The 15,669-nt window shown below is 40.0% G+C and overlaps 1 protein-coding gene across 1 annotated transcript; it reads right to left on the bottom strand.

Moving 5' to 3' along the window:
- Window positions 1-1,901: 1,901 nt before the first annotated feature.
- On the bottom strand, window positions 1,902-15,412 carry pnpla3 (patatin-like phospholipase domain containing 3). The gene is made up of 9 exons (XM_076011469.1): window positions 14,802-15,412; window positions 12,781-13,013; window positions 12,608-12,673; window positions 8,640-8,849; window positions 6,181-6,241; window positions 5,926-6,102; window positions 5,100-5,232; window positions 3,875-3,982; window positions 1,902-3,137 (listed from the first exon to the last, which is right to left on the bottom strand). The coding sequence occupies exons 1-9, from the start codon at window positions 14,986-14,988 to the stop codon at window positions 2,879-2,881; spliced, it is 1,434 nt and encodes a 477-aa protein (XP_075867584.1). The 5' UTR covers window positions 14,989-15,412; the 3' UTR covers window positions 1,902-2,878.
- Window positions 15,413-15,669: the final 257 nt, after the last annotated feature.

Genomic DNA, 15,669 nt, shown 5'->3' with positions numbered 1-15,669 from the left:
AAATGTCACTTCAAAACATTAAGAGATGTAATTATCTCTTTATCTTGTTAATTTATTTTACCTGTCAAACTCGCCACTTGTGATAGCGCGTTATGTACTTTGGAAAGGCTTAATGTATGTACAGGTATATGAAAGAACCATTCTATGGGTAGGAAAACCAAACGACTTATTTGTGCTGCGAGTAGACACTTTTATTAATGCATTCACATTGAAAATCCTAAATGGATCATTGTTTTCCAAAATATTGTCTGAAAAATTCCTTTTTTGCCTTCACTTTTTTTTTTTTTTTGCAAAGAAATGCATTTGTTGGAAATTCCACTTGGAGGGTTGCCATTTACACAAATTTCTCTTTAGACTCTTTTTGTTTATTGTTATATTTGGGTCAATATCACTATAAGGTGCTTTTGAGACTTCCCAATTTCCCCCCAACAAAGCAGAGATTTTCCATTTAACTACACATTTATTGTATTAAGTAGATGCTATGCTGTGAGAAATGCATGTTGGTCAAGCTCCCACACTTTTTTATAAATGAATTGCAAGCAGACAATGTACATGCAAACCGCAAAATATGTCAACCCTGTCATGGACAATTTCAAAGTAGAATAAATACATTACAATTACATAGTGATTATAAAATGTGTATTTTCAGAAAGCTATTTAGTCCTTTTCTCAACACTATGTTTTAGGTAATGGGAAAAGTATTTGGATGGTAGTGAAATTATGGTTTGTCTATGAAATCAGCGAGAATCTCTTCTAGATAAAATCTAACAACAAATATATCTGGTCAAACTTTCCAACAATACTATTTGGCCCTAACTTGTTTATAAATGAATCACACAAAGAGTTTGCTAACTTATGAAAAATAAATTGTTGTTTATTTTCTTTGAACATGAAAATAACAGAGTGGACAGTTACACAATAAGTAAAAGTAATAATGAGTCTCATTAGCTAAACTTTCAGTGATCTGACCTGGATGGCCGTGGCTCGCGCTTATTTCCAGGAGTTTCAGCAGCTGCAAGGGATTTGGGTGGTTTCTCTGCCTGTAGCAAAGCACTGGCCCTGATTCTGGCTCTGGCTCCACTTTTTGCCTCTCTCCATTTCTTTCTTTTTGCCTCTCTCCATTTCACTGAGCTCATTGATACCCTTCTTCTTTCCAGTCTGTGTCTTTTTTCCATGAGTGCCTTTCCTTCTCAAGATACGTGCTTCTTCTTTCTGGGTCAGCATCACGATGTTCCCGATATCTCCTTGCTATCTCAGCTCCTTCGAACTCATACCTTGAAAAAGACAATCAACATATTCCCTTCAACACTTTAATTGGGAGTCCTGGTTAACTTGACTTGCCTAATCAAATGAGGCTTGCTGACACATTACTATGTATAGCATGTACTGTTATAAAATGTCTCTAATAGCTGTTGAAATAAGCGTAACATTGTCAGCATGCAAACTATGCAAATGCAAATGTCATCATATATCATAGAAGGCTTGCTGACAGGGTGGACAATGTCAGGGTGGACATTTCTGGCTAATGTTAGCATTTAATTAGCACACGTGGACCTTACAGCTAGCTAATGATTCAGTTAGCAAGCGGACTGTGTGCTGTTTAACACAGATATTTTGAGTTTCTGAAAGGTTTTTATATTAATTGATATTTCACTAAGACAGAATGGAACCATTTATGACACACACTGAAGTTAGCAACGGGGACATGCCAAAAACATGTACATCCAAAGGAAAAAAATGGTAAAAAATGAAGTAAACACATTTTAAGAGACATATTATTGTACTGATATGTATGCAAACCTTTGGTCACTTATAGTAAGACTTCAGAGTTTAATTATTCTGCTGCATTTTCATGATGACTGAGTTATTCTGATGAGGACACCAAAGGCACTTTATAATGATATTGACCCATTTATGTTAATCTCATGCAAAAGTCTCCATAAGTGACCTTGTGGCTGTCCAGTTACTGGTGTCATTGTCACCTTTAAATGCATCGGGAAACCAATTTAAAAAAAACGTTTAATACTTAGAAAGCACTGCAATTGTGTTACAGCAACTTTACATTCTGGAGATAACAACCTCAAAACACAACTTTATATAACCTGATATAAATAATAACATATGCATTGCTGGCTTGATGATGTCAACATGAGAATGGTTTTGATCAAGGAACTTGGCAAAAAAGAGATTTTATTTGCATATCTGTTATCTTCTAGTTAGACTACTGGGTTTGTGTATTGGAAAGCAGCTAACTGGCTAAGTCCTGATAAAAAAAATAATACAGCTAGATCTTTTTTTAACGCAATCTAATGTTTTACTATTCTGTACATGACAAAATCTCACTTAAAGGACACTTGAGGTGAACAAAACTTATTAGTGCTATCATTAATGTTTTTTTGACAACAATCTTCTTACCGGCACAAATGACAAGCTGTTATCCATTTGAGGCAAAGCAGGTGTCCTGAAATACCACAATACCATTCCTTTTTCAAATAAAATAAATGTCTTATTATTATACCCTACAAATGCAGACATGTCACTCGAGATGTCCGTCATATCTTCTTAAATCCAGTGATGGAAAATTATAAAGTCAATTTTAACTAGACATCCTTTTACCTAATCCTGTTCTGGCAACAAAAAGTTAGCGACCGACTCAGGTGAGTGTGTTTGTGTGAGTGAGAACTATTTTTGAAAGAAAGTTGATAAAAGGCAATACTGTGAGGCTAGGCAAATTTCTGTCGTATTTTAAAAAATCACTTTGCAAAAAAGACATTTTAATGTCTTTGAAAGTTACAAAGTGGACCTTCCAGGATCCCCCTTAAAAATATTTACAGACATCACAATAAAACGTCAAATGTTGAAATAGTCCAGTGAGATTCTACTCTGGCGCTTGACCGTCCGCCTCGTCCTGCAGGCCGACGAAGAAGCAGACGTGTTGGGGGGAGGAGGGGGCGGTGAGAGTGGGGTGGTGCTGCTGGTGCTGGTGGGGCTGGGACTTGGACTGGGGGATCTCCCAGTAGCTGCCGTGGAGATCCAGGGAGGAGAGAGCGGGCAGGTGGTCCATCTGGGCGACGGGCTGGCGCTCACTCTCCAGGTGCAGCGGCGGCGCACTCAGGCATTTTCGCAAATGGTGGTCACTAAAAGTGACACGAGAGCGACAGTGACATTACACCAATGCAGTAATGAGACGTCATTAAAAAATAAATAAATAAATAAATAAATAAATTCATATAAACCCCTTTCAATCAATTCCAACATATGTATATATGTGTATATATATATGTATATTGTAAATATTTTTTACTCATTTGTTGTTGTTTTTTTACTACAATTGAAACCAACATCCTTGTTTTCGCTTATTTTACTGTAATCTGCATTTGATTTATTAGTTTGCAAATTTGAAAGTATTTTTTTTATCTGCAAATTTAATTCGGATACTTGTTGATCCGCATTTATTATGTAAAGCATCTTTGAGGACTTCGAAAAGCCCTCTACGAATAAAAGTTATAATTTCAATGCAAATTAACATGATTATCTCCAAGTGGTAGTTGGTGTAGTTAGTACATGGTGTCGTGTTGATATTCGGTGCTACGGCACCCCCTGTTATGTGATGCTGCTCGACTCGTATTTCAATATTCAAGAGCAGTTAAAGATCCAGCGTGCAATATTCTGAGATTTATATGTAATAGCGACATTAAGCAGCTACATTTTAGACTGCACCGCTCATTTGCTATGATACGCAAGAGCACTTCATTTGAATTGAAGGCGGTGAGGTCTTACAGGTAGCGGTAATGGCAGAATGCAAGACTAATGTGACTAATGACTGACTTGAATTGAACTGGGTGCAGTTTTGTGCATAGGAATCATTCCGTACCTGTCGGAGATGGCGGTCGTTCCTTTCCACGCCTGCCTGTAAACGTCACCAGCCATCCCAAACAGCCAGCTGACATCAGCAGGGACCTCCGGGATCCACTCCACAAACCTGAGAAGGATGCAGAAAGGGGGGGAGAGATTCACGTGTGAACAAGCAGTAAACAGATCCTGGTCCTGGACCCAGGTCCTGGGTTCCATCCCCTGCTGGGTCTCAGCAAAGAGTGCAAAAATAAATTGGAACCCGCTGCCTACTCAGCAGTGACAGTTGGACTTGTTGGCAAATATGGCAAATTCCTTTAGGATGGAAAAATCAGTGGGACTTCATATTATTATATATCATATATGATCTAATTTACTTTTAACTGCCCCGACTAAAAATAATCATCGCACACATGTAATCCTACAGAGTTACCGACATCTTTCCTCAAGTTTTTTTCTTTTCCACTTGGATGAAATAAATGAAGGAACAAAACCCACAAAGCTCCAGTAACAAAGAAGTATCTTCAAGACTAAACTGGTTGGCCTGATTATCAATAGCGGCAATGATGTAACCGCCACAGGGGGAAGGAGGCTCGGAAAAATAAAATGATTTAATATGCCCATAAAAAAAGGCATTCATTTCCTTAGAAGTGATTTATTTATTTATTTATTTTGTTTTTCACTGAGGTTTTCAGTTTGCTCATGGAAAACAAGGTTTGCACTTTGTGCACACAAGGCAAAAAGTGGAACAAAGATGCTTGAGGCAAAAACACTATTGGGTCAACATGTGACGTTGTTCCGAAAAAACTGAAGAACTTGAGAAAAAAGAAAATAGGTCGCTTCAAATCTCACAGTCGAGACTGATTGTTTAAGAGCAGGTTGGTGTTCACTTTTAATGAGTCCACAGTGAACAACCTGCTGATTTAAATAAACGGTGTACTCCTAAATCACTGGCCATAAAAAAACCTCTTTGATTCAATTGTAGCCAAAAACATTTTGTGGTAAATCCCGCTCTTGCAATTTCTATCGCGGTGGTTGTAAGGTTCTACAATTATTTAAAAATAGAATAGAAAAGAAAGATGATGATGTGCAAAGAGAAGTAAAATTATAGTAATTAAAAATAAATAAAATAAAATCATTCTAGAGTAAGAAAAGAAAAACTTTACATCTCATTGACAGTTTGGATTATTTGCAAATTATATGCATAACATTGAGATCAAAATAAGTATTTTATTGTGGTGGCTCACCTCTGGGCCACTGAGTAGGCCGACTGCACGGGCAGCGTGTACGGCAGCAGCATGTAGGAAGCCACTTTGATGGGCAGCATCTCAGACACCTTGGCGTACAGGCCTGGTTTGTCCTGGCAGGCCTCGCAGAACACTGACAAAAAGCACACGCACACAAAGAAGGGATGAAAGTCAGCTGCAATGGAACGGAGGTGTATCTAGACACGGTGGAGGGAAATGTTCTGTCGTAATGAAAACGCTCGGGTTGTGATGAATTCACTTCCCGCTACAGTTCTACCGTTGACCTCTGGAAATGTTGTTGACTTGTCTTACTAAAAAATACAAGTTCAGCAGAAAGCAGCTTCAGTGACAACTCTGAGTATGTTACCCCGGAAACAAGGGAAACTTGTTTTTTTAGTTGCAGAAATATGGCTGTGCAAGATGGCAGCTAACTGGAAGCAAGACCCTGATTGCTTGATGTACATTCCTATAAGTATACATATAGATATGTATATCTATATGAAACATACATACATATACACACATTTATATGTATATATACATGGACATACATACATATACACACATTTATATGTATATATACATGGACATACATACATATACATGCATATATACAGTATGTATACACATACATATATACATACATAAGAACTGTTCTAAGGAAAACCAGATAACTTTCATTGTACTATGAGTATACACTTTTATTAATGTATTTATGGGCAGCTTTTGCCAATATTAAAATCATAAATCAAGCTACATTTTTATATAGTTTATTCTTTAACAGCAAAAAAATAAATAAAAAAATCAGTTTGGTATGAGGTCACACCTTTCTTGATGGGCGTGGGCAGAATGATCTGCTCGTCCATCCACCAGTGCTGCTTTCGCATCAGGCGGAGCCTCCGCAGCAGCCACTCCTTGTTGGTCTCTGTGTGCTTGCAGCAGCAGGTGGACGGGTCCTCCACGGGGGTGGGGCTTGGGGTCAGCCTCTCCTGCATGATCAGATCTGGCACCAGAAAGACATGGCGTCACGCGACGCAGGTACGGAGAGGAGGGCGAAGGCAGAAGGACCGCACACACTCACTGTTCTCCTGCAGGAAGCGCAGGGCGTCCTTGTAACCACTCTGGCACATCTCAGCCAGCACCTGTGGGAATGTTCAGAGAAGCTGTGTTACTCAAATTTAAATGTATTATTATCTTTTTTTTTTATTTGAAACAGTATCACAATATAAGCATATTAGAAAAAAGCGGGGAGTTGCACACTTTTAGTAATCTGTTGTGCTCTCATCATATCATCAGAAGGAAAAAATGATTAACAGCATAAAAACCAAGTCATTGTACTTGTAATTCATCAAGAGTTTAGACCTGAGTGCTGACTGTTGGTAAGGTATAGACTGATTTGGTTCACATTTTTTATCATAATTTTATTGTGCTGATTAGAGTGATTCAGTTCAACCCATGCAGCCCTTTGCCCTCTTTAATCAATTCACTCATTTCATATCCCTTGTAAATAAAAAGGAAACTCAACGGCACAGACGTCGTTGTAGGTTGGTGAACAAGTTTCTCATTTTCATTGTTTAAAGTTGTGCCACTCTGGAGTCCAGAATACACACTTCAAATAATAACTTAATCATTGGCTTCATGCGCCGTAAGTCTTAAGTCTTTCATATCTTGTGTATTTTGCACTAGAATAACAGTTGCTCCATTCTTATCAGGTTATCTGGCCATTATAATACAGCTTTATCTGTAAAGCTGTATTAGTCTGACCTCAATGGTGGCATCTTCCTCGATGAGGCTTCTATCTTCTCTATTATCAGCTGACGTCAATGCTAGATGAGATCATTAGTCATTGATTTATTTTTAAGTGTAACCTTTATTTATCCATGCAAGCAATTAAGAACAGATTCTTAATTCCAAATGCAGCCTGAAAAAACTGAAAAAGCTTTTTGAGAGGTGGAGGGAACATTTCTAAAACAAATAATAATAATTAAAAATCTGTGTTGTGTCATTCAACTTTGAATACATTGGCACAGCCCTGTACTGCCCTGTGTTAGTGTACGTGAAACAAACAGGGCTCCATGTGAAGTTGTTTGTGCACGTGTGCGTCGGTGTGGAGGGTAAATTCCTCTTTCGAAGAATGTGGGAACAACGCACACACGCTCCGAGCACGCAGGCTATTATGCCGCGTTACATAACCATGAGATCCCAGATGGCAAAACACACACAGAAACACACGTGAGGGTTGGCGGTGAGGAGCAACATGGCACATTACATCTGCCCTGCAGAGGTCAAAGCTCACTTTATTTAAGCTGTTATCTAACAATCACAGGGAAACCACAGGGAATAACAGGAGGAAACATTGGATCAACATGCGGGACTGAAGGACAGGGTGTGGACTCAAAGGTTCACTGGGGCACTGCAAACGTTAAAGTGAGGGTGGTGCAGGAGGATTACAGGTCCAGTGTGTGAATTTTGTCTTGATTTATGATTTGTCATTGGTAAAAGCTAAAATATTGCCTATCAGTACAGTAATAAAAGTGTAAACTCACTGAACACTGAAAGTCATTTGGTTTTTCTCCCCTTTGAACGGTTCTTATTTATATATAAGAATATCCACAGATCCAGGGTCTTGCTTCCAGCTAGCGTCTATATTGCACCGCCATATTTCTAAGGAAGCCTGGTGTGGACAATCCAGCTGCCTGACAGCACGTTTGGTATTTTAGGGTGAATGCTGGCGTCCTCAAATAAACCAACGAATAAGAAGAAGGTGGACGAGCTGTCCAGGTTTGGATGCGCAGGCCATTGTAGTTCACTGACAGGCTCAAGAGGGGGAGGGAGAGCAAAACAGTGCTGCAATCTATCAACCTATCTATCTATATAAATACAATATATGCCTATATTATATATATGTATATATGTGTATGTATGTATGTATGTATATATCTTATGAATGCACTTGTAATGCATTCTATAAAACACCCTTACAGAGTGCCACCTTTCAAATATAAGAATAAGAAAGACTTATTTATCCCAAATGGGGAAATTTGCATAGTTGTAGCAGCATTACAGTTCAAAGAGTGAATTCTAAAAAAGAGTTGAAATACAGTGAATTAAGTGAATAAGAGTGAATTAAAAGATAAATAAATGAAATATACACACAAATTATTTACATATCTGTAAAAGTGTTAAAAATAAGTGTTTATAAATAATAATAATATATACATGTAATAATATAACATATTTTGTAATATTTGTGTGTGTGTGTGTTTGTGTGTGGGTGTGTGTGGGTGTGTGCGTGTTTTACCTTTGTGCTAGAACACTACATAGAAATAAATCCTGTATTACCGCCACACTGCTGTTCCCAGGTGTCTATACATTTTGAATGTTAAGTAAATGACTGTATCTGTTCATATGATTATTATGCTTCAGACCGCTTTAGTATTTTTTCCTCTTAAAACGACACCAAACAAAGAGCAGTAGATGGAGGGGAACACCTTATTTTTGTAAAACAGAACTCCCCTGAGGTGCTGCGGCGCCCCCTACCTTTGGTTCTGGGGGGAAGAGGGCCCGGCTGAGGCGGTACATGTTGCCCAGGTTGATCTGGATGCTGGTGTTGGTGAAGCGCAGCTCGTGGAAGCTGGTGGAGTTGTCGCGGGGACAGATGTCACTCTCGCCGCAGAAGGGCGATATGGTGATGGTGTTCTTCAGCTCTGACTGCGGCAGGTTGTCGCTGATACCTCCGTCAACGTACCGCTGAGCGAACACAGACACAGTGGATGTTTTCAACTGCTTTGACTGTATAACTGCTTTCATGCGCCTGTGTGTGCTAACAGTAGTCCGTGCCTATACTGAGGGTGGTCAGGATTCACTAAATCTAATAACAAACTACACTGTTGTCCATAAAGTTGGAAAGATTTGGTTTTCAAACACAATCGTGGACTTGTTCCTATTTCAAAGCATGAGCCAAGTGAATTGATTACATGTCCGAAACACCCAGATGGAATGAATTTCTGTGAGACGCTTGTTTGCCGGTTTAAATCTAATAACTGCACAGATGTTTCCTTTATTACTGCAAGACAAGTGAGCTTTGATCATTGGTGACATAAAACCTTTCCACGGTGAACTGCAACAGAGCACAACTCCACACTGAGAGACGTGTAAGTTGTAGATGTTCCTCCCTTACAAAACTGAACGCAATACCACAAGTCTGTCTGGCTGCAACAATGTGTGTGTGTGTGTTGGTGTGTGTTTTTAAAATGGAAGAAGCTAAAAATGACCATTTAATAAAACACCGTATGAAGAGAGTCATTGGACCGAAATTATATATTACAATCTCCTTTGACCACCAAATTCTAATATAATTTGTTCTCTGTCAACATTTTAAGCAGGGTCTGGTTGTCTGATCTCTCATTGCCACCATCTCAACATTTATTCAAAGAGTCCAAGTGAGTGATTTAATGTCCAGATGTCGCACACTGTGCCTTATATGCAAACAAAATTCACTTAATCAATGTGTTCTCAGAATAAATAATTGTCTCGAGCTTGCCAATGAACACTTACTTATTTGGCTTCCTCCACTTTTCAGAAAGTATGTGATACACTTCTGGAAGTGAAAGCCCTCTGATATCTATAGAATAGTATAAATGTACTTTATTGATCCCAAATTGCATTGTTTCCCAATTTGGGATCAATAAAGTACATCTGAAACATTTGAAAAAACAGCACCCAACCACTTGGAAGCACAAGACACAGAATGTGTGTCACATTTCACCACTTCAGCACTTATAAAACTCTGTGTGTGTGAGAGACTCTCAAATGAAAGGATGACTTTTTCCCCCATTTAAAGAGCTTAAAACGTCATCGAGATGGAATTAACCTCATTTCATGATCTAGTCGTAAAAATCCCGGCCAGCTTGGCGGAGATGACACCAGCACCAGCAAACCCCTGAAAAGGCAGCGAGCCGTGCGTGTGTTTGGGACCCGGAGTGGCGAATGTGGGTCAGGGATGGAATGGAGGTCAGGATTCATTTAATCTGCGCACAGAAAAGTGACAGACTGCGGCACGACGGGCTGTGCTAGGTCCGCACGTGGCAGCCCAATTCCGCAAAGAGCACGGCACGGCCTAGAATCGCACGCGATGACACCTAAAACCCAAAGAACTAGACCAGACAGCACGTTTATGGTGCTTTGTCTAATCTCCCATCTGCTGCCAGTCCATAGGAACTGTTCTAGGAGTTGCCACTGTCTCACACTGCTGAGTCAGACTGGGCTGGCTGCCAGTGTGACGTGCAAAGTACTCAGCGACCGATAATGTATTAGATAATGCATGACGAAGTCCTGCGAAGGCACGTATATTTACTTGTGGTTGCCATGAAGATGTTCTGTTGCCATCAAACGACAACGGACTTTAACACGGACAACACGCAGAGAGATTTGCAAGCGAATCTTGGCGCAGAACTGGAAACCTGCCAGCCTGGATTTATATCTTTCTTTTAAAGAGAAACAGGTTTTTCCTTTGGCTCATATTGAACCCATATGATCTAGAAAAGCCTTTTTCAACTGGCGGCTCGCGACCCACTTTAAAAGGGATTTGGGTATTTATTTTGCAGGACACACAACTCAAAACAATAACTTCAATCATTTTTTACCAGGCATGACAGAAAGTGGGCACATGTTTTTTGTTTTTGTGGAATAAATTTGGGGTTGCGACTTCATGATGATTGAAAAAACGTCTTCTGTGCATTAAACGATTTTGTGTTTTGGGCTGCACAGAGACGACCACAATTACTTTGCTCATTTATATATGAAAAAAAAAAGCCTGAAAAAATGTCAACGTTCCTCTTCTGTTGTGACCAAAAGAGGCTCAAGTTTGATTGGGACCAAACGCAGACGACAGACTGCATGGAGATGGTTTTCTGTGTCATAGGTTTCTGACACACACAGTCAATTAAATCCTTCAGTATGAATAGAATTCATTTCGGATATTCCAAAATATGTCAGTCGTACTACAGGTATTTTCTTATCTTGTGCAAATTATATTGTTTCTGTCTGATATTATCTAAAGTGATGGAATTTGTAGCATTTGTGTTTATGAACAGCATCTAACGACATACAGAAGTCTCCAACCTTCTGATATGCTGCCAACGCTAGATGCTGTGCTACCATGTTTAGTTACTATATTGTTGGCTACCATACCATGATGGTAGGCTTCTATTAATGGTTAACTAAACAACTGTGTTTATTCCAGTTTAAAAGCATCAGCAACTCATTTTGGCCAAGTAAAATAATTACAATGTGTCAGATCTTACAGATTTAAGATTTAGGAATTACTTCATGCAGTTCATTTGTTTGTCGCTGTGAAAGACAGCTAAAAAATATTTTAGTCCAACTTTGCATTAGACATTAAAGTGGAAAACAATTTCATGGAGGGTGTGGAGGATAAACAACCTTTGCTGACACAGGAGATTGAGCTTTGAAGGTGGTTCTACACAAGCCAATGTGCAACTTCTCTTTTTACCGTAGTTTAAATCTAGGTAAGATTTTGTGCTGCCGTGTTTCATTGAGTTTCTGTATCTTCAAACTTGTACACATGGTATCTCCCATTACTGTTACCCATGCTGTATTAAGACGAAGCTGTATTTTTCATCTTGAGCGGTACGCCAATTCTGAACATAAGTCCGTGACCCTTTTCATGTGTTTATTGGGGACAGGAAACAAGTTTCTGTGAACGGTGGCGAGCAGACACTGAAGCAGGCCAATTTGATCACTGCCAAAGTCCAGATGGAGCTGATAGCTCAAAGCAAAGTGAGGCTGCTATCAGGAGCTGCAGCTTGCAGCAAAACTGATGACCACAGTTCTATTTCCAAAGACACAAACAACCTCACCTCATAACTCAGATGTAAAACATCAGCTTGTAACTTGTAAATAGTCCAACTGTCCATAATATGTATATATTGTCTGTTCTTTTCCTTTTCTACCCTGTAAATATTCTATTTTATTTCTTTATTTCTTTTTAATTAATATAGATTTTCTTCTGTTTGACTATATTGATGCTGTAATTATGTAAATTTCCCCAATGTGGGATTAATAAAGGATTAATAATACTTATTTTCTATTCTATCAAGACTTCACACCAGTGACTGAGCACAAAATCATATTTCCCCTGATGTTTTATATGCTAATGCAACACGTTGTTTCTGCTTTTGATAAAAAAAAAATCTACACAAAAAAAAAAAGATAAAGGCCTGCAAATAGAAAGCACAAATCTGTTACATAAACTGCCTATAATTCTATTGGTGGAAATGATTTAGTTTTGTGTGCTTTATTTGTTTTTTCTAAAAGAATATTTAAGAAGAACAACTGCTAAATCTGCCATTCGATTCTGTCTTTTGTCGTTTGCAACAGGCACTCCCAGTTTCTCTTGCACTTGACTGAGCAGTTTTAGGGCGATACGTATGTAAGAGAAAGCAACGTCAGGTTTATAACCATGCAATTCAGCCGTAGATACCTACCACTCCCCTGAAGGATGGAGGGATCAGGCCACAGTAGATGGGAATGAAGCAGCTGCAGATTAGTGCCTGTGAAAGGAGCCCCGCATTAGATTACAAAAGCAAGTGATGCTGCTCGAATCGGTGCTTTAGAGTGAACTTATATTATATCGTAGCGGCAAAACACCTCCCTTTACCTGAATGAGCTCCTCTTTGGAGTTAAACTCTGACACCAGCACGTTCTCCCCGTCAGACACTCTGGTGAGCGAGACACACAGCCGCCCCGAGGCCAGGAGGTGGGCGTCGGAGGGCAGGTCGCGGTCCAGGCCGGACTTTAACACTTTGACCAGGTTGAAGGAGGGGTGAAGGGGCCCCAGGTTCCTCTTCCGAGCCTCCTTTGCCACTTGAATGACATCCTCGCAGCATTTCGCTAGGAAAACAAAGACATCGGAAAAACAAAACAAAGTGTTAGGATCTTTGGAGCCACGCCTGTTTACTGACAGGGCGAACGGACAAACGCACATCTTTGGGTTTCCACCTATGGTTGGATCAATACTGGGAGAAGATACCGAGAGAGTCACTGACCAGTAGTGACCTTTGTTAGATAGCATTCCGAGGCATTAGTCGGAAATCCTCAGCATCATGTTGGTCGACGTGCAACCGTTAACCTTAACACGGTGCATCAGGGGTCACCAACAGTACAGTCGCCCCCCATGGACCACAGGAGTCCCACAGCCCTGCCCCGCATGTGCTAAAAATAGCACAACTCGTTAAGCAGCATCTAAAATTCAAACGTATCCAACCTTGTTAAGTCATTGTTGATAATTATTGAGAACTCATGAACGCGATCAGAGTCTTCACATAGATCAGTGTGTACAACTAAAGGCGAAGTGAGAAAAAAAAACAAAAAAAACGGGTTATTTCAGGAAAGTGTAGCAAACTGGTTGCCCTTCCTATGACTCAGTACCCATGCAGTAGCTTTCGGTTTCAGAAAGGTTAGTGGCTCCTGCTGCTCATGTTGTTTACTAGTATCTGTCTTTATAAGTGCTCAGTCACTGACTGGAACAGCGGACCTCTAGGAGGAGGATTGCACGGTCTGCAGCAAGAGCGAGCATGTTTTTTTGTTTTTTTTTTCCTTTCATGCTCCAGTGGTTCAACACAGCTGTTTTCCCATGTAAACATGTGCTGTGCATATTATCAATGAAAGCCATTATCTGCAGGATGTCTATCGTATCACATTTGACCTCTTAACCAGATAGTGAACTGACTGCGACATACAATAAAAGTGTCATAACTACACAGTAATAGCGTTCTGTGGCCGGATTCACACAATTTTCATTTAATTTGTACACACATTTGTTGTTTGTTCCAATGGTGTGCAAAGTTGTGCACTGTTGTGGGGGCAAAGAGGTTATAATGAATTACCATATTTCTGACGACTTTTTGCTTTTACGCCCTACATACACAAATATCTGTACTTTGTACTTCTTTCATTGGAAAAACAAGCTGGTTACTTTTGTTTTTAAAAGATACAAATTCTGTGAAAAGTACTTCACTTCTGTTCAGTACGTTTTCATGACAGAGAAAAATAAAAATGTAGAAAATTACACTGGTTATAGTTATTAAAAGTGTCAACATCGAAGAATGGCTGACTGGTAATTACAGTTTGATTGTGCTGGAGTTGAAAAATTGAGGAAAAAAAATATCACAGTATCAACAGTCCCAAAGCTGTTAAGAATGATGTGCATCAAAACCTCTGGTCAGTTCAGTCCAGACAATTCTGTCACAACCTTTAATTTTTGCAAAATGATCAACAGATTTATTGTTTCATTAATGGCAAAAAATAAATAAAGAAATAATACTTTTTACTTAACTACATTTCAGTACTTGTATTGTTTTACTTTTAACTTGAGTAAAGGAGTTAAAATCAGTACTTTTACTTTTTCCAGAGTATTTTTTCTCTCACAAGTATCTGCACTTTCACTTACGTACATGTAAGTACATAAGTATGTGAATACTTTTGCCACCTCTGATTGTATTTAAAGGTTTCACTATCATTCACGACAAATTAACTGAAACACACATATGGGCACTTAAAGGCTCATTTCGGTGAAGAAAGTTTCATTTCAATAAAGGTCCTAAAAGGCCAACAAAGTACAACGGCATTGATATTGCAATTGGGATAAATAATAACAGGCTGCGTGTTGCTGCATCTTACTTATCGATGCCTGGCTGGCGAGGACCGTGGCGGTCAGGGCGCCGGCCGAGGCTCCGTACAGCCGGGTGGCCCCCTTGACGAGGTAGGGCGCCTTCTCCAGAAGGCAACTGGCAACCCCGATGTGGTAAATCCCCAGGAAACCGCAGCCGGCGAATGAAAGGTTCCAGCCTCCGTTAAGGTCGAACATGGCGGGACATAACCCCAGCTCAGTCCAGGGAAGCCCAGTCGACCAACGGGAACCGCGGGTTTGTGTGCCGAGAATGACGCGGGGAGAACGGAAGGAATTTCAGGAGGAACACCGAGTCAACAACTGTTTTTATACTGCCGAGGGAAGGCGGCGCGAGGAGCAACATGGTGCGTTCAAGTGCACAAGTTAAAAAAAATAAAGGTTGCGAGCAGCTGAAAGCAACAGCAGCATTGTTATATAAGCGTCATTACAGCAGTAGCATTAACTGAAGCGCAAGATTCATTAAATTTATTCGTCACATGCTCATAGGACAGGCAATGGTCAAACTACGACCCGGGGACCATGCGGCCCGTTAAGGTTTCAAATCCGGCCCACCGAACTTGAAGAAACGATATTAATCGTAAGGAGGTCATAAAATAGATGTATTTCATCATCTCCCCCAGTGTTTTAAGAATCATTTCAATGAAGAGCTAGATACCGTAGTGCTTCAAAGACACATTTTGTCGCAACTTTGCTTTTGTTAATTTTCAATAGACATTAAGCAACTAATCGTGTATAATGAAGGGGGGGCGGGGGGGGGGGGGGGCGGGCGGCGCTGAATGTGCCGATTTACGATGGGCAGTAAAAGCGGCATGTGTCCCTGGAAAGTGATTGGATTCGGACACTTTGCTTTCTCAACGC

Source organism: Nelusetta ayraudi, unplaced genomic scaffold (genome assembly GCF_046127955.1).
Source record: "Nelusetta ayraudi isolate G7.1 ecotype Tasmania unplaced genomic scaffold, CSIRO-AGI_Nayr_v1 ptg000135l, whole genome shotgun sequence".
Classification (NCBI taxonomy): domain Eukaryota; kingdom Metazoa; phylum Chordata; class Actinopteri; order Tetraodontiformes; family Monacanthidae; genus Nelusetta; species Nelusetta ayraudi.
This window is presented reverse-complemented; position numbering and strand designations above follow the sequence as displayed.